Here is a 20169-nt window from a genome sequence, read left to right as displayed (position 1 = left end):
AGGTAAAGGGCCACAGGTAATAAGCGAACCTGAAGTAAACGATTGCAAGAAAGTAAAGCTCAACAGGTAAGGAAAGCGCCTGAAGAAAGTAAGGCATCTAAAGAAAAGTATCTCAACTACTTTAAGCATGTGAAGCAAGCAGAACACGTAAAGTCAGTAAAACACCAGAAAGAAGTAAAGAATCACAAATCAGTGAAGCGCATCAAGTAACAAAAGAATCTCAAGTACCGGTATGCAAAGCATCTGAAACAAAAAACCATCTCAAGTTAGTAAAGCATCTTGAGTAGAAAAAGGAGATCAATTGAGTAAGGCATGGCAAGGGAGAAAAGCACATTAAGTGCATAAAGTACCTGAATGAAGTGAAGCAACTAAAGTTAGTGAGAGACCTCAACAAAGAAAACCGCCTCAGGTAAGGAAAGCACCTGAAATAAGAAAAGTGCCTCAAGTAAGTAAACCATCTCAAGAGGGTAGAGCACCTTAAGTAAGAAGAGCATCTCAAGTAAATTAAGCAACAAAAGCACCTCAAGTGTGTAAGCACCTATAGAAGATAAAGGGCTACAGGTAACTAACGAACCTGAAATAAAGGATTGCAAGAAAGTGAAGCAGGACACGTAAGGAAAGCGCCTATGGAAAGTAAGGCACCTGAAGTAAAGTACCTCAACTACTTTAAGTACGAGGAGCAAGCAGAGCACCTTAACTTAGTAAAGCACTAGAAGGAAGCTAAGAATCTCAAATGAGTAAAGCACATCAAGTAACAAAAGAGTCTCAAGTACTGGTAAGAAAAGCATCTGAAAAAACCATCTCAAGCTAGTAAAGCATCTTAAGCAAAGAAACTGAAGTAAGGAAAGCATCTCAAGTAAGTAAAGCACCTCAAGTAGAAAAAGGAGATCAATTGAGGAAGGTGCAGAAGGAAAGAAAAGCATGTTAAGTAAATAAAGCACCTGAAAGTACAGCACCTTGAGTTAGTGAAAGACGTGAAGGGAGGAAACCACCTCAAGTAGGGAAAACACTTCAAATAAGTAAAGTACCTTAACTAAGTAAACCGTCTCAAGTAATTAAAGGGCCCCAAGTAGGGAAAGCAGATCAACCATTCTGCAATCATCTTGTCAATATGGCATTCAGCCGTGAAGTATATGCCCTTTGAGCAAGCAGTTTAATCCTCTCTAAGAGAACTGGGCACAGAGGAAAATGACGAAGGGGAAATGGGGTAGCAGCAAACTGTAGAAGCTATTGGTTTACATCATAGAGACGACCCCCTGCTTCTTCCTGATCCAACAGCTGATGATTGTACAGGTTACTGTGCACTTGAGCCGAGATGACTACAAAACAAAGAAAAACAGAAATGTTTTCAAACTCTTGCTGTTTTTTTTTCACAAAAGTGCCCATTTTGTCTCCCCTAATATACAACATAGCTTAGACACCTTTTCCAACCTTTCCTTGATTTACTTAAAAGCGGAAACATGCCAAACAAGTTTCTTTTGATACTGCTTTAATGTTTTCATGTTTGACAAAATTATCATGTGACCCTTCGAAATGTGCTTTGGTTATTATGTAAAGTGGAAAAAAAATTATTTAACAACTATTCTATCTACTAGTCCCAAAATAACTTTAGGAACTGAGAGTAAAAATTTATCCTTGATGTGCTATATTGTGCAACTTTTTCAGACTATTACTTGACCCTGTTTTTACTGAAAACACATGCATATGAATCAAATATCGACATTCTTCCTAAAGATCAAGAGAAAAAGTGAAGCAATGATATAATTTGACCCTTGAAAATATCACAAGATTTGAATTAATCCAGCTTTTTTTTTTTACAGGATTCAGTTTGCTTAGTCAAGCTATTTTTAGTTCCTTTTTTGATACATAGAAAAAAACAAACAACAAACTTATAGAAAAGATTCAGATTTTGCAATTTTTGAGCTTGTGACATTTTAAGGTTTAAATTTTTTCACTGCTCACTAAAAAGAGAGATAAAGTAAAAGGGATATCTTTTTTAGTCTATAAGAAATCTTAGCCTGTCTAATTTTTTAGACAGGCTAAGATTGTAGTTATCAAAATGATCTTTACCTTGCAATTGGAGTTAAATACCAAGGATGATAGTCATGAGTTATTGGACAAGGTTCAGCTCTCAGAAGTGGTTATTCATTACATAACCATATATCACACACACTGGAGGTACTTGACTTCCATCTCCTTGTACCATAGTACACTCATGGTGGCCTTGAAGTAAATGAAGTCAGCAGCTCAACCTCTCATTTCTTCAATAAGCTGCTCCTACTGAAATCTTCAAGCAAAGACTTGGTACTATTCCTTGTTACGTGTAAGATGTATAGGCCAGCAGTTCTGGGTTGTTGTACACTTAGCCTTCTGTACCGTGCTTTGATACTTCAAGTAGGTAGCAACATGATAGGTTTTCTTATCATAGCTAGAATGCTTGTCTCCAATGCATCCCATGGCATATATACTTCATATTTTGATTCAGTATTTGCATGTTCTGTAAACTAAATATAAAACAGAATGTTACTTTCTTAACATTGGTAAATATTATCATTTTGAATGAATTAAACTCTGTTGAATTTTTCTAAGCATGTTAAATTGGACAAAACATAGTTAAACAACAGTAATTGGTGGATTATTCCAAAACATTATCTCAGAAGTAAGGTAGGGTTAAACTTTCTACTAAGGTGCAACTACAGCACAAACTACTTTAATGATATCCTGTTCTTCTATAAGAAGATACTAGAATTCTTCAACGAATTAAAAACTCTTTACTCGTATGATCAAAACCAGCACTTGATATTGTTTATTTGTACTGCTAGTATGAGTAACCTACCTTGTAAGTATCGTAAGTATTGTTCTGTAAGTAGAGTAGCGTCGTGAGTCTGGCATTGTAAGTAATGTTTTGTAGAATTGAGTTTTGTAATAAAAGCAAAGGTTTCAAGAAATATATATATATAGTATTTATAGTTTGTCTTATTGTGTGCTCACTTCCACAAATAATTACAACATTTCGCCCACACACTCAGAGCAAGAAAAATACCTCTTTCAACTCACTTGTCCCTACTTTGATACGTGGATTATTCATTTTACATGTATGGACCAGAAGCTTACCTGTCCAAAGTAAGAAGACCATGAAGCTTCATATCTCCCCAGGTATATCTCAACATCTTGTTCAGAAAGCTTCTTGACTTGGTCCTGGGTGAGAGGCACACCAATCATTTCCTTTGCTTTTCCACTTGCAATGAGAATGGCAAGTTGCTCTATCTTTATGTTCTGCCGCTTCACAGGCTCGTGAAAGGCTCAAGTCATTGGCTGGTTAAACCTTGAGAATGTTTAGAAAATTATTAACAGGGTCTTTTTCATTAATATCCATTTTCTATGTTAAATTTCCAAATTTTTACTGAATACATGGCGAGGTGAGAATATGAGATGTGAACATTTTGCTCTCTTTAGATGCCGGTTGTGGAATGGGTTGACAGTAGCCGTTGGAATGACGTTCTTAAGGTTGTGAGACATTAGACACTGGGCTGGTGAATACTGCTATCTCTGTTGGGGAGGTTTCCCCATGCCAAAAGAGTCAAAAGTCAAGCCAGGTACTGGTCCTCAAAACGAGATTTCTTAAGACTTGTATATGACTGTAATGGCTGTCCTAGCTGATGTGTTTCTTAGAGACTTAAGTTCCATGTGGTCACTATAGTGGTCCGCAAGTACAAGATAACTATTGCCATTTTGTTGAAACATAGACAGTGTTTACCAATGGCCGAGATAGTATGGCATGTGAGTGTATGGGTTTTTTTTCCACCACAAAACGAGCATGTTTACCTAATTGCTACTTGCATTCCTGGCCAACAAAGAGATTTCTGTGCTCTTTGTATACTATTATCTCTACCTTGGTGCGCTTTCTGTATCTTTAATAAGATTTCAGGTCACATCAAGGTGATAATAATAACTTGATGAGGTTTGAACAGTACTCCACACTATACTACCAGTTTTCATTTAACCAGCTGTTAACATTTAATATTTTATCATGTTCTAATTAGTGCTGTCTACTAATGTTATTTACCTGCATTGTTTTGAAAGTGAATTAAATCTTGGAAAAAGTGGAAGAGTTAGATGCACCCACCTCAGTTTCATCTCTGCAATAATTTCATCTTCTTAAACTTTCTGATGTCAAAGTCTTCTGAACTAACAGGTAACTGTGCAAATAAAAAATAAAATGATTATAAAATTATAAAACGTAAACCAAATCCTACAGAAAACTTTTAGCCCCTATCAAGATAAAGGGAAGGCTCGTTATTCATAGGGGCCTAGATAGAGTGCCCGCATTTCTAAAAGCCATAATGCAGATTGTTTAACATTTCAACATTTAAACCAAAATATCTCTGCCAATCCATCGCTGTTTAAATCATCACATATTACATTGTCTCCTATCACCTTCGGATGCAACAAATGGAACAGAAGAATAAAGTTACTATTTTTGCCTCTGCTTTTACATGTCTTCTAAAAAATCAAAAACAGCAATTTCACTTGTAGATAGGTCACTACTCTCTTACACTTTGAGATGTAAAATCTTCCTTTAATATTGTTTAACGCAGCATATAATGTTTATGGTGCCAATAATCAATAAGTATTATAGTTTGTCTCACTATGTGCTCACTTTCAAATATAACTGCAACACTTCAACCACATATTGAGAGCAAGAAAAATATCTCTTCAGACTCACTTACCCCCTACTAGGACAATTGCACAATTTATTCGACTTGTACTGACCACAAGCTTACTTCTCCAAAAAAGAATGACTTTACTACGTAATCTAGTTTTAATTTTTATCTTTCTTCCCTACAAACTTTTGTGACAGTACCAATTTGCTTCTCACTTTTTAACTGCACTTTTTTTTGATACTGCAGTTCATTTTACTTAAATAAATTTAGGGTATCTATTACCTATTCAAGGGCAAGAGGGTGCCGTTAATCTTATTTTGTTAAAGAAAGAAAATGAAAGTGGAATATCTGGGCAGCAAATAAACTGGTTTCAGAGCTATCTTTCTGATAGATATCAACGAGTAGCACTACAAGGCACCTATTCCGACTCGTTACAAGTCTTGTCCGGTGTTCCTCAAGGCTCAATATTGGGCCCTCTGCTTTTCCTTGTCTATATCGACGACATTCCTCAATGTATTAAACATGACTCTAAAGTTGCCATATTTGCAGACGATTCTAAGCTGTTTAAGATAATTGAAAAACCATCGGATAAATTTTCATTTCAACAAGACCTAACGCAGCTCTCAATCTGGAGTGATACCTGGGAAATGTGTCTCAGCATACCCAAATGTAAGGCCTTGAATATCTCTAGGAAGAATACTCCCACAAAACGGGAATACCACCTTAACGGGTGGCATAACTGTCGCCAATACTCTCCAATGGTCTCAACATATAAAGCTGATTTCCTCTAAAGCAAACAGAACGCTTGGTCTTATTCGTAGGGTCTGTAGAGATATCAATGATCCTGACATCAAGAAACTTTTATACTACTCAATTGTTCGACCACAACTAGAGTACGCTTGTGAACTATGGTCACCGTACACGTCAAAGGACAAACTATTGTTAGAAAACGTTCAGCGCAGGGCCACAAACTTTATCTTGAATTATCCAAGGGATATGTCCTACAGGGATCGGCTGCTTAAACTTTCTCTATTACCACCAGAATATAGAAGGGAAATGAAAGACTTAGTACTTATCTATAACGCTAGAGCAGGCTACATTGATCTGGGTCACCACGACTTTTTCCGTCAAACTGTAGTTCGGCAGAAAACGCGTAATTCGAGTGAATTAAATTCTCGAATACCACACACAAAACAAAATAACTTAAAACATTCGTTTTATTACAGGTCTATCAATCTTTGGAACAAATTACCAAGGGACATTAAAAACGTAGACTCATTTCATACTTTTAAAGGAGGCTTTTAGATTTTTACGATGAAAAAACCGTTTCTTATAATCTTCCAAGTCGTGAGGGTGTAAGTTAATGAACCTATTATTAAATTGACTTGGTTGTAAATAATAGCATATGATAATTATTGCTAGTTTTATTACTACTTTCACGATTATAATTATTACTACTATTTTGTTAATATTTATTGGGGTTGAATATCAATTGGGACATCGTCCTGTTTTCTTCTCCAGTTGCCGATACTATTCTGTACGTGTAACAAATTTCAATAAATAAAATAAATAAAAATATATAAATGAAAGGGTACACTTTTCAACCCCAAAAACTTATTTCAGAAAGCCTCTTAAGGAGGAGTGCTTTTTTGAGGATGTATTGAAATGTGACCACGAAAAATTCTGCATTACTTCCTGATTTTTTTTTTCTTCTCTTCCAAATGGCCACCTGAACCCTGTCAGTATTGCGGATCTGTCATTTACATCTTTTTAAAACAGGACAGAATTATTTTCCACACTGTAGGCCTAGAAGTTTTTAGGTGTTCTATCACGAGGTGCGTCACATCCAGCAGTGTTCTGGGGCCAGCCACGACAGCACAAACTTGTTGGTTGATGTTTGAAATGCTAATGTCAGTGTCATGACCTGAAATTTCTCAGAACTTGGACAATGATCAGACCACGACCTTGAACCATGACCTCGGACCATGACCTCAGACCATGTCCTTGGACCATGACCTCAGATCATGACCTCGGACCATGAGCTGGGGATATGACATCGGAACATAAACTCAGAATATGAACTGGAAGCCTGAACGGTAAGCTTCAAGTGACAGCCTGAGTGCAATTCCTCAAATGTGAGGCTGAATTGTGATCCTAAATTTCAGATCTGAAAGCTTAAATAAGAGATTCAGTACAATTTTTTTTGTCTACAAATGTAACTATTGGAACACGGAACATGAATGCAGAACATGAACGTAGAACATGAACGCAGTACACGAACGCAGAACATGAGCCGAAAACGAATTCAGAACATGAACTTAATACATGAACTCAGAACACAAACTAAGAACATGAACTTAAAACACAAATTCAGTAAATGAATGCAGAGCATCAACTCAGAACACAAACGCAGAACATGAGAGCCTGGACTAGGATCCTAAGCCAAGATCTCGAACTGAGAGCCCGAGCCAAGAGCCTAAGTGTGGGTCTTAATAGGATTTTAACATTCAAATATAGCCGTCAAAAACTAGAGATGTTTACCGTCAATCGCAGAAATTGCACCTTGATAGTAGCTGTCAAATGGTTCAAAGTTCTTTTGAATCTCCCCACTTTAACAACATTTTTAGATCTGAAGGTCTGTGCAAAGAGGTAAACTAGTCTCCCGGTTTCCGGAGATGCTTAGTTTAAATCTATTTTTACTGATTTTTGCTAATAAAAGGGAAATTTTGAAAATTGCAATCAAACAAGTTCTTATCTACTATCTGTGCTCGAAACCCTAAGAATGCACAAGAGACCAGAACTGGAGCTGCAAGAGATACTAACGTAACAATCAAAATTAAGGCTGTCCTTAAAATGCCCGAGACACTAATGTAACTTTCGACTGAAGATCAAGCCTGAAAGCGTCGAGATGCTACCGTAACTTGAAATGAAAGAAAATCCTAAAACGTAACAATCCACTCAAGGAGAATCCTTAAAGTGCGCGAGTGTTTGGATGATGTTTAAAGTGCTAATATTTGTGTCATGACCTGTAATTGCTCTGCCTCCTTGAAGGGTGGTACTGAGGGAAATGTGGATAAAAATCTACATGCCATCGATCATAAAATAGACCATTTAAAAATATTTAATTCTAAAAAATCCATGGAAAATTCATTGATTAAGACAAGAGATCTAATGAAAGAAACTATGAAATAAGGTGCATCTCAAAGTACTCAAAGTCCAGTTTCTGAGAACACACATTCATGATTGTATGACACTTTCACTCTATGTCCTTTCCAATCGAATTCACCATGATCATAAAAAGTAGTCTTGGATATATCATACGCTATGATCCAACCTTTCTAATGGTTGTGCCTGCTGTAAGATAAGGATGTCTTCCATAGCTGTTCGAGGATGAATCTTATGGCCCAGTTTGAGAGTAAAATAGGGATAATCATTGCAAAAGAAACCTTAGTTATCTAGGAGAAAGGTAACCGATCACATAATCATTATTGGTGAGGAGAAAAATAGTTACTATATGGTTGCCATTTGCCTTAGAAACTATAATGTATTATTGCACAATAAGCAACCTGCGCATTTGAGAGAGTCGTATAGGATGGGTTACGTTACATCAGATACTGCTTCTTTCGCCGTGCCACACCAGCACGTGAGCAGTCTTTCATCTCAGCGTCCAGTACGCAGAGAAATATTTGGAAACTTTAAGATATCATAAAACAATTTTTATTCCAAAAGTCAAAGTCAAAGACACTTACCGATCACTAACGTAACTTTTGAATAAGGGAGTATTCTTAAAGTGGGTAAAACACTAACCTAACTATCAATTAAAAAATAATCCTAAATGTGTGAGAAAATCTGACGTATGAATCGAACGAAATATATGTCATTCGCCAGCCTGGAGGTCGTATTGGGAAAAACTGTGCCCGAGGTCCTCTTGAGGTCTCTCAAGACAGAGGGCACAGTTTTTCCCAATACGGACTAATCAAGGCTGGTGAGTAACATATTTCTTTTTTTCCTTAAACTTGTCGAAATTCTTAATGATAACGGGCTATAATTACGGCAAGATCTTCCTTAAACTGAAAAATTTTCAGGCGAGTAAAAAGTAGTTAAAATAGAGGCAAATTAAAGAAAGAGGCTTCACCGAAACATTTTCATTTGCGTAACAATAAAGGTGATCTAACGGGCTTCCAAACAAACTTTGAAATATTACGTTTACAAGCATCTGTCACAATCTGACTCCTGTCAATTAGAGAGCGCGTAAGAAAAAAAAAGCGCATGTACACCTTTGAAAAAAAACCGAATTTGTTAGGCAAGGACGCAAGTTAATGATCTTACGGAAAGTATTATTCACTCTCATCGACGACTAATTAATGTATGAAAATTTACTTCTGTTCAGTAAGTAAATGGCAAGGAAAGTAATCGTTAGTAAATTCCAATTTTTTATTTCGAAGTTGTGAGAGTTTGCATGTTTCTTTCGCGTTTCTTTGCTGTAAAGGCGTGTGTAAATCTGCTCTTTCCCTTACAAAAACCTAATTCGGATAGGACACTTCAACTAAGCACAAGGGGATTTAATGCGGCTTTTTCTCATTGTTGTGCAGTTCACGGTAAAAACGTCCAAATTGAACGGACTCAGAAAGACTCACTGAAAGCGTATTTGTGATACAAATTCATTTCGAAACCAATATTTTTCTGTCAACCAGAGTGATTTGAGAGAGAGAAAAGGGATGATTTGCCGTGTACGTGGGCACAGATAGGGAATTACGGACCGCGCAAAGGACCAATCAGATTGCAGAAGTCGTTACCATGCCCTCTTAAAAATTATTTAAAATGCGCCGGATACTAGCCTAATAAATCTAACGAAAGAAAATCTTATAAGTACGCAGGATACAAACGTAACGATACAGTAGAAGAGAATTTTAAAAATGTGCAAGATGCTAACATAATTATCCAATAAAAACAAAATCCTAAAAGTGCATAAGATACTATGTTAAACGTAACTTGAATGAGGAGGTATCCTGAAAGTGTGCAAAAGCCAGTAACCTAACAATCCTAAAAGTGTGCGAGTAACTGAAGTATTAATCAAACGAAAGAGATTTCCTTGGTGCGCGTCAGGTACTAACGTAACAATAGAAAAATCGGAACAGGAAAAACGTGCGAGGTTCTAACACAGCAATCCGAAAAAAAAGAATCCTAAGAGTGTCCAAGATACCAATTTAGCAATCGATTGATAGAAAAGCCTGAGAACGAAAGAAAGCAATCGAAAGAAAAAGAAACTTGAAAGTGCCCGTGATAGCCAGCATAACATTCGATGAAAAGAGAGGCCTGTGTGTGCGAGGTACTAACGCTGTAAACCAATTTAGGACAATGCTAAAATTGCGTAAGACAATAACGTAACTTTTGACAGAAGAGTATCCTGAAAGTGGACAAAACACTGACGTAAAATGAAATTTAAGTGCAGAAGTGCACGAAACACTAACGTAACAAGTGAATGGAACGGAATCAAGATACTGGAAGTGCACAAGATACGAACGCAACAATCAAGTCATACACTATCTTTAGAGAGCGCGAGATATTAACGTAACAATCCAATAATGTATAATCCCAAAAGTTGGCAAGATACTAACGTTAAAATCCAATGAAAAGAGAATCCTAAAAGTGCGAAGGATACTGACCTAATAATCCAATTAGAAAGAATTTCCAAAGTGCGCGAGATGCAAACGTAACAATCCAATGAAAGAGAATTCGAAAAGTGCGCGAGACACTAATGTAACTTTTGAATGAGGGATGATCCTGAAAGTGTTCAAAACGCTCACTTAACACTTAGTTAAACGAATATCCTAAACGTGCGCGAGTAACTGACGTGTTAATCGAACGAAAGAAAGTGCGCCAGGTACTGAAATAACAATTCAATGAAAGAGAGAAAGCGCGCGAGATGCTAACGTAATAATCCAATAATTTAGAATCCTAGAGGAGCATACGATTCTAAGTTAAACGTACCTTTTGAATGAGGGCGTGTTCTGAAAGTGTGCAAAACATAACCTAACAATCAATTAAACGATAATCCTAAAAGTGCGCGAGTAACTGACGTATCAATCGAACAAAAGAAAGTGCTCCAGGTACTAACGTAACAATTCAGTGAAAGATAATCCTTTAATTGTGCGAGATACTTACCAAACAGTCGAATGACACAGAATGCTTAATCCCAGATCTTGGAGGCCTTTGCAAAATCACGAGTGTTCGATTAGCAGCAATTCATTGAATATGCATTACTTCCTTTCGTAAGAGAAAGATTGTCATTATTGATATTAGGAAGAGAAAAACTCAATATTGTATGGAAATAAATCTTTCTAACAAATGTCAACCGTCGAAGACCTCGATATTATATGGAGATAAGTCTTTCTAACAAATGGCAACCGTCAAAGACTCCGAAATTGAGTGACTGAACTGAGGTCCTGACTTTGAACATGAACTGTGAGTCTGAACTGGGAACATGAATTGCGAGCATCATCTCAGAAAATGAAAATTATTTTCATTATCATTGAGGCGTGAATTTGGCAACAGTTGGTTGTGTTAGCATGTTTCATGGAGATACAAAACATGAAACTGGGGTTGTTTTTATTTTGAAGCATTATACTCGACTCACTGAGAGAGAGTGAAATACTTTACACGAGCACTCAAAGGAAAAAGGAAAATACTGAACGGTAAGTACGCCAAGATGGGAAACGAAACTTACCATTGCAATGACGCAGGAAAATGGAGCTCATCACTGCAACAACGTGGAAAATGAAACACACAAAGCAACGTGGCAAAATGAAAGTGAAAGCAATCAAGGAGCCGGATTTGCGCATAGCGCGAAATGAAAGCGTGCAATTTTCAAATCACTGACATGTGGAGTTCCGTAACAAACACAATCTCAATGTAAAAAATGACCTTACATGGTATTTGTTTAGAGCAAGTCTTGGTCTCTTCACGTGTCACTAATTTGGATTTCCATGATAAATTGTGCGCATGAGATTTGACACATCTGCATGATGTTTTGCAAATGTTATGAGTGTACCAGGAAGAAGCCCTGGTCACAGTAAGAAATAAGATGAAAATGAAACAAATTTAGAAACCTCTGAAACCACGCTAGTGAAATGAGATGTGGAATTGTGAACATCAAACAAGGTTTTGTTGAGTCCAGATGTAAAATGTATCCGTTGACTTATTTTTATCCCTACCCTTGTGGTCTGCCGAATGTCGAGTCTTTTATAAGCCATTTGTTAGTTAATATTCGGTTGAAAACACAACTTCTTCAGTTTTATTAGTTTTAATCAATGACACTCAGCCTGGATGGATTAAAAAATTTTGGTTTCGATGGCGCGCTAAAAAAGGGGATAATTTCCACCCGGTTATTTGGAATTCAGTGGGTGAACATAACGGCGAATAATATGGGGCACCATGCTAAACGCGATCAAAGAGCTATTCTGTTGGCAACCTGATGACTACTACTACATCAAAACCAATGAATGAATAAATGATAAGTAGTTGAGTAAATAAGAACCTTATAGAGACCTGGTCTAAACTCAGCCCCCAACCAAATTCAACGGTTGTTGAATTTGATCAGCGCGCCACCTTGAAGTTTTGTCATGACCAAATGTAATCCACCGGAAAGGCCTCCGTCGGCTCTTTCGCCCTCTCCAAGCCTCCAATCTTTTTAAAAAGTTTTTCACTTAATTCATGCGTGAGTTGAAGCAGAGTGCACGACAACCCCAGTTTAATGTGCTCAATAGTATCGCGTATTTCTCATTTACTGCTGCTGTCGTACTCTAGGTGTCTTGTTCCAAGTTTTTTAAGTATAATAATGCTCTTTTTTTTCGTACAGAAAAAAATCGATCTCTCCTGAATCAGTTCCAGTTCCAACGAGGAACAGCAGATCGCGTTGTAGTTCATGCTATGAAGCACAAAACGGCTCCTTAACGAGTCACCAAGTGAAATGACAGTTAATGATTGAATAATTGAGATCAACTGCATGAGCTAACTTTCCCGGCCATCGAGCGTAACATAATAGGAAAACAACATTTTGCAGGACTGACTGCGAGGGAGAAAACCTCAATTGACTTTCGTTTTCTTCTGGAGGTGGGCATATACTGACACTGACACTGCAGCACTTGGACAGTTGGTGAAACAATGAATTTAATTAACCAAAGTACTTTTAATATAAATTAATGAAAAATATAAAATTTCGAAATATCCTCTTTTATGCAATCAGGCTCCATTTCCTTCCTTTATTTACGATTTTGGCTTTAAAGGTTCACTATTACCGGAGTTCCGAGTCTGTGTGCCAACCCAGCCCGTTTTTGCAAATTTACACACGTTCCTGTTTTTAGTGGTAATTTAAGAATCCAAGTCATCTAGTCATTTGGTTAACTTGTATTAGTAAAAATAATGTTCCAAAATAGTAAGAGAGGATGGCAAAGGAACCTAACGGTAGACGCCATGTTAACTTCCATGAGCATCGTCTTACTTGTTTCCCTGTTCCTGCTAAACTCAGATCGCATCGAGAAAGCCATTAAGATATGCAGAGAACCTTTGATTTTGCTAGATAACAACGATCAAAAACAGCAGAGACCAATTCATCTCATTACAGCTACTATTTTACAGCGCCATGCATACAGTTCTTTTCAGCGCTTATCGTCGTATCTCTGGCTATGCAAGTGCAGAAAGGTACGACACGAAACTGCCAGCCATTACATAATGGAAGGGTGAGGGAGCAGGAAATGCACACGTGCGATTACGTGCGTAACCTGGATACCTCATTAGTGTGCGCCAGGAAATAGCGGCAGATGACAATGAAGTGCGCACATTCGAGTGCCGCCAGTACTCGGTTAGGCCTTACACGAGGGCTTCCTGTAGGCTAGTAGATGTAAAGCCGTACAAGGAAACCATTTGCAGCTCGCGTTTTGAGCGGGAAATCATATTGGTAAGGTTGTAATTGAAAATAAATTTTCAGTATTTTCCAATTTCTAATCAACTTGCAAAGCAAAGCCTGAAAAGAGGTCATCAATAAAGAGAAAGCAAACCACAAGAGATCCAAGAAAGAAGAGGAGGTAAGGTGAGTCTTATCTAGGTTTTCTCTCACGCTAAGGTCCAGAAAAATTCAAACCTTTTTTTACCAGTCGTCTGATACTAGCTTCAGTTTGTAATAAAAATCAAGTCTAGGAAAAAATTTTGACATTCATCGCTTTAAAACCTTCGCGCCGGTTCATCGCTCGAATGACATTTCAAAGTTATTTTCCCTGCCTATTTTATTATCAGCAAAAATTGTTTACAGGCAACAAATACTTTACTGATGTCTCAATAGAGAGCCCTTTTAGGAATATTTCCTCTAACCTTTAAACCCCTAAGAGCGACTGGCATCTATTTTCTCATCACAATATCACCCCTAAATCCAACAGGGTTAAGGGGCTTAACATGAAGGGAGTAACAATGTTTAGGGGATACTAAGTCATTTTGAACTTTCCAACTATTTTTACAAATGGTCTGAGATGATACTCATTGCATTGTTATTTTGTACAGCTGCATGTTACCATTAGTACTATAGGATAGTGGTAGGACTTTCATTTACAAAATGCCATTTCCTCGTCTCCCTCGTGATCAATGACCTCAATATATTTTCTTTGCCTTCTGGCAAGTTGGTGTTGCTTCCGAAAAAGTTTTAGTTTAGTGTTCTGGTGCTTTAAACGGTCTTCGTGAAAATGAAGGCAAAATAAATGAACTAGAAGCTACAATGTTTGAGCGTGCCTCGGCTCAAAAAAATGCTACAGAAGAGGGTTAAGACAGCACTCTGCAATATTGGCGTTGTAGTTACAGCAATGGAAACCATGACAGCTGTTGACAATGACTATGAAAAGATTGAGGCAGCTATCTTGTGGTAGCTAGGTGTCGACGGTATATTTATGAGACTTAACTCAGTTTTAGACATAAAGCTCACAGAGTCACTTCTAATCACATTAGCTTACGACTCTACATGTATGGCATGAGAAGAGATGAAAACCATTGAACAGAGGTTTTAATTTGATTCACAGCATAATTGATACTTTATGTTATACCTTATAGTGACTGGCCTGGATTTACAAGGGATCCATACCCGTTATGAAGGTGTACTGTTTTGTCAATTTTTTAGCAATTTTTTTAAGGGGTTATGAGAAATGTATAACAGCAAATTAAGGGATAAATTTTTGCTGTAGGAATACCTGTTGAGACTATCCGTCTTTTAAATCCAATGTCCATTCATTCCACATCTTTTTAACAACTCTGAAGAGGCGAGGCCGCATTTCTTTCATACAGGTTCCTCGAGGTTCCTCGAGGTTCCTCGAGTGATTTAACAGTAACAAAGAAATCATTGCTTATCATTTTTAGTTTGTAAATAACTGTTGGACTAAAACGTTTTTCTAGTACAGCATAACATTGTTCCGACTGGAAAAGGATGGCCAATTTTTTAAATGCAAAATTGACTTCGAACTGCCAATAAAACAGCTCGAAAATATTTCCCTATCATCTCAAATTACTTTTTAAACTTTCCTTTTAAACAATAACCATGGTATTGGGGCGAAACACCCCGAGTAAATCCCGAACAGAAAAGCTTGTTTTCCTAGATGCAATTGGCGATAATGTTCGACGAGATTGCGCATAAAACGGTGTTAAGCCAATTCAGCTATACTTAAACCTTTGAAAAATCGCGGAAGATCCTCATTTACTTAGTCGAACCTCGATTATCCGGACTCGTCGGGACCTCGGTAAATAGTCCGGATAATCGAGAGTCCGGATAACCGGAAATATGAATATTAATGAGATAGAAATGTAAACAAAAGGTGTACAGCAAAGAAAACAATTTTAATTGTGAAATCTACACAGCCTGTATGTTGAAATTAAGAGATCCTCGCAGCTAAGAAACACTACTGAAACGAGTAGTTGTTAATAGGACCTGAAAAAAAAATTTTCAGGCCCGTACGGGATTTGAACCCATGACCTCTGCGATACCGGTGCAGCGCTCTACCAATTGAGCTAACAAGCCAACTGGGAGCTGGTCAATGAATTGGGTCCAGATAAACATCCAAGTGAATGAAGATTTTAGATATATGAAAATTCACATATTTGCACTGCGGTGGAAAGATGAAATTAAGAGATCCTCGCAGCTAAGAAACACTACTGAAACGAGTAGTTGTTAATAGGACCTGAAAAAAGTTTTTTCAGGCCCGTACGGGATTTGAACCCATGACCTCTGCGATACCGGTGCAGCGCTCTACCAATTGAGCTAACAAGCCAACTGGGAGCTGGTCAATGAATTGGGTCCAAATAAACATCCAAGTGAATGAAGATTTTAGATATATGAAAATTCACATATTTGTTCATTCACTTGGATGTTTATTTGGACCCAATTCATTGACCAGCTCCCAGTTGGCTTGTTAGCTCAATTGGTAGAGTTTCAGTAGTGTTTCTTAGCTGCGAGGATCTCTTAATTTCATCTTTTTAAGTGGACAGACCGCTGTAACCAGTTTGATCATTTTAACCTGTTAAATGATTTTAAGCGGTTGGACCAATTTCTCTAGTTAGACCACTTCTAACACCTAGACCACTTTATCCAGTTAAGACATTTTTAATTGGTTGAACCATTTTATCTACCTATGAACCAATTTATCTACTTGGACAATTCTAGCTGGAACATTTTTAGCGGTTAAACCATTTTATCTAGTTCCATATAAATCAGTTTAACCAATTAGAACATTTTAACCAGCTTTGAAATCCGTTACGGTGGCCACCGCCGCAGCACCACAGTTTCTTTGGAAACTTACCCCTTTATTAAAAAGATATATCATTACACACACCTGTTTTCCAGAAACGTTACCAGTTTGAAAATATATATTAAAAACGTATTTCCTTTCCTCGTCAAAGTGACTGGTTTTGATGAGAAGACAAAAGGTATATATGTTTAGTATGTATTTTCAAATTTGCGACGTTCTTTAAAACAGGTATATGTATGATAGATATATACCCGTTTTCATAAAAGTTGCAATTTGAAAATATATATTGAATAAATATACCTTTTAATTTCTTGTAAAAATGTCTTAAGAAGTAAGAGTGGCCTCTCCCTAGGAGCCTCTGTAGAGTGAGAAACAAACCAAAGTTGACTGACCAGACTAACGGATACAGTCTCTGCCATAAAGCTTTAAAGACAGGCATTCGGCAGCCCACCCTAAAGTAGACTTGTCCATAAGCTCCACTAAGATGCTAGCCCTGCATTTCAGGCAGCTAGGCAGGAGATAGGGTTTACGGTTAGATCGCTCCATGGTTAGATCGCTCCAAGTCAGATCGCTCCATACCGAAGTCAGATCGCTCCACTCGAAAGTTAGTTCGCTCCATCAAATAAGTTACTTCGCTCCATACATAAGTTACTTCGCTCCATGAAGAAAACTAACGTGGAAGGTTGATAAAAGACAGAAGGATAAGGGAAATTTCATCATTTATTACACACTGAAACACTTATTTCATCATTGGTAATTCGCTTTGGTGGGTTCAAGTGAACGAATCGTCGATCACTTTATATTTCAGCAACTTGATCGCAAGCAACATCATCAACTATAAACTACAAAGATCAGAAGTAAGTTAGGTTATTAGTTTTCTACGTTCATTACACACTGAAACACTTGTTCCAACATCGGTAGTTCGACCGATCGCAAGACGCAATACACATCATCAGAAGTAGATCAGAAGTAAGTTAGTGTATTAGGTTTCTACATGGAGCGAAGTAACTTATGTATGGAGCGAAATAACTTATTTGATGGAGCGAACTAACTTTCGAGTGGAGCGATCTGACTTCGGTATGGAGCGATCTGACTTGGAGCGATCTAACCATGGAGCGATCTAACCGGATACCAGGAGATAGTGGCTTTCAACTAAAAAACTAACAAGGTGTTTGCAATGTCAATTGAGCCCCCTCCTCACACCAATGCTTTTGACCCTCAACCACCCTCCTGACTACCAATCCGGCAAAACAGGGCGCCACCGGGATGAGTAAAAAACTCCTTCCAGCCTAAGGGCCAATTCTAGCGGTCCAAAAACTACCCTCCCCACCCTTGAGCTTTAGGAAGAGAGCTGTTTGCTACCAACGCACGAATAGGTCATTGACTGGGCTAGATGCGCAGTTCTAACCTTGACGTTAAGCTCCCTACATTTTCATTGGACAGGGTAACTTGAGGGTGAGCCTTGCAAAGAATCTAGCAAGCAAGTGTTTCCATGTCAATAGTACCCCCTCCCAAATACAATGTTTTTAACACTCTCCTTAAAATGTAACTTAATGGTCAGTGGAGTGCTGAAGCCAACAACTTGGTGGCCTTAGGGAATCCAGATGAATTATATAACAGTCTATTGGTAGATTTGTAAAGTACCTTTGGACAAGTATAGTAATCTTTTAGAGCAAATTTCAAGCATGATATAAATTACCACGTAGAACTGCTCATCCCTATATGGTACAATATTAGTTCTTGGTTTGTTTGCCAAAACTCTCTAGAAATTTCAATTATTTTAATTCTTTTATCCAGGTATAATCTTTCGCTTTTTCTGCAATAAACAGAACCTGAAAAGTAGTTAAAAATTTATTGAAAAATTTGTTGGTAAGTGACATCAATTTACAAGTTGTTCCTATTCACACAACATTATTAAGACTTCACAAGTATTAACTTGGCATTCTTCATTAACATCACTCAACTGATTCCCAAGAAGCACTTCTTCACTCTAAATTCGTTTCTGGAAAGAACAAACGGATAAACAGCAAATAGGTGAGTAAGGCCAGAAAACAGCAGGACAAATTGAATTAAATAATAACTACTCTCAAAGCCTACAACAACAAAACACAAACTGCAAGTAGTATTGTTGCACCATCACAGTTTTATTAAGCACCCCGTTTGATCTCTTAAAATAATGAAAAACAAACAAATAAACAAAAACAACAACACTAAAATCTATCTTGCAATAACTTTGTTGACAGTCAGTTGAGTACCTTTCCTGGTTTTCCTTTCTTTTTTTCACTTTTTTCTTGAGACCTGAGCCAAGCTTGTTAATTGCAGCAAAAGTTGAAGAATTTATTCTGTGTGATACATTTATTTTCATAGCATTCAATCCACCTAAAGTTTAACCAGAAATACAGATTCAGCTGAATAGCAAACAAACATTGTACAAATTGCTTTTAACAGATTTGAATAAGGGAGATTAATAATACACTGTCTTGGTTGATGTACCCAGCAGTCATGCATGGGAACAACTATTGACCTCCTTTAAACCTCCTTTAAGTAAGATGAGCATTTCTGTTGATTTAATGTATATTGTTGATTGCTGAAGGAAATCATGAAAAAATATTAAAATAGCTTGAATTTTTTTTCACACATTAAAGTTATTTGCTTCATGCACTCACAGATCCAATTAATGAAGTTCAGCCTGGTTGGATGGGGCTCTCACTTGGATTAGCGATTGGAAACCTTATATCTCGCACTTTTCAAAATTTTTCCCCAAAGTTACTTAAACCTTTGATTTAAAGAGATTTATCATCAGAGCTAGAAAAGAATTCCCTTGCCAATAATCTCTGCCTTACTTGGAAGATTCATTTCAGGTTTGTAAAGTTGTATTTGATTAGCATGTGAACAGGCCCTCATTATTAGCACTTTAACACCAGCATATTTTCCCCATAGAAAAGTATGAAGCTTTGAACCACGTGAGCCTGTGAAAGGTCTGCAAAAGGACCAGCCCTGATAATTATTACTTTGAGAACCCTGGAAAAATTATCTCCCTGACTTGTCTCAAATCTTCCTACAGACAGAAAAATGCGCATCTTGCAGTAGAGAGTTTAAAGCATCATTCAAGTTGGCTATAATGACATTTGACATAGGTTCATAGCCTGCTTTGCACCCTTAATGTAGTTTGTCACGCACATTGTCCTGCCTTTCTGGACTTCATTGGGTACCAATTTCTCTTGCTTATCTTGCTATGCTGCACAGCCAGAGGACACTAATATTTCTTTTACAATTATATTGTAATGAGACTTCCAATTCTACGTTTGGCTTTGCAAGGGGGGGGGGGGGGGTTGAAAACATTGTATGTGACCTAAAGAAAGTAAGAGCAGCAAACTGACTTGCATAATTCGTTTTTGGCACACATATCCAATTGAAAATTGGTGCCTGAAGTTCAACCATGCCATTTAATGTTGGTAAAGACAATAATTAGAACTGGAATGATGCCAGAGGTGGAAAAAGTGTAGGAGCAAAGAGCCCCAGAATGGCAAAATACACAGCCCACTTTACAGAAAGGTTTGATGCCATATTCTTAAAGAGCAATGTCTACTCTTTAATACAAGGTACTATGTGCAATTCATTTGTGGAGAAAAAGACAGATTTTATATAAGGTAAGTTCATGTGACAAGTCACATGATATTAAGAAAGCCTTTTTTGTTTTTTTTTTAAAAGGTCTAGGTAAACACTCA

General features: G+C 37.4%; 1 protein-coding gene across 3 annotated transcripts in view; it reads right to left on the bottom strand.

Annotated features, from left to right (window-relative positions):
- Positions 1 to 17582: 17582 nt before the first annotated feature.
- LOC131777765 (ribonuclease inhibitor) overlaps positions 17583 to 20169 on the bottom strand; it is a 25698-nt gene continuing 23111 nt past the window's right edge. For 2 of the 3 annotated variants that reach the window (XM_059094104.2, XM_059094103.2), the window contains exons 10-11: positions 18697 to 18820; positions 17586 to 18443 (exon numbers count right to left, since the gene is read on the bottom strand). In XM_059094104.2, the coding sequence (XP_058950087.2) occupies positions 18401 to 18443; positions 18697 to 18820 (167 nt within the window). In that variant the 3' untranslated portion in view covers positions 17586 to 18400. Of the gene's footprint in view, positions 18444 to 18696; positions 18821 to 20169 lie in introns of all 3 variants that reach the window. The other variant, XM_059094105.2, reaches the window with a different exon arrangement.

This window comes from Pocillopora verrucosa, chromosome 6 (genome assembly GCF_036669915.1).
Source record: "Pocillopora verrucosa isolate sample1 chromosome 6, ASM3666991v2, whole genome shotgun sequence".
NCBI lineage: Eukaryota > Metazoa > Cnidaria > Anthozoa > Scleractinia > Pocilloporidae > Pocillopora > Pocillopora verrucosa.
The sequence above is the reverse complement of the archived record's forward strand: the minus strand, read 5'-3'. Positions and strand labels throughout refer to the sequence as shown.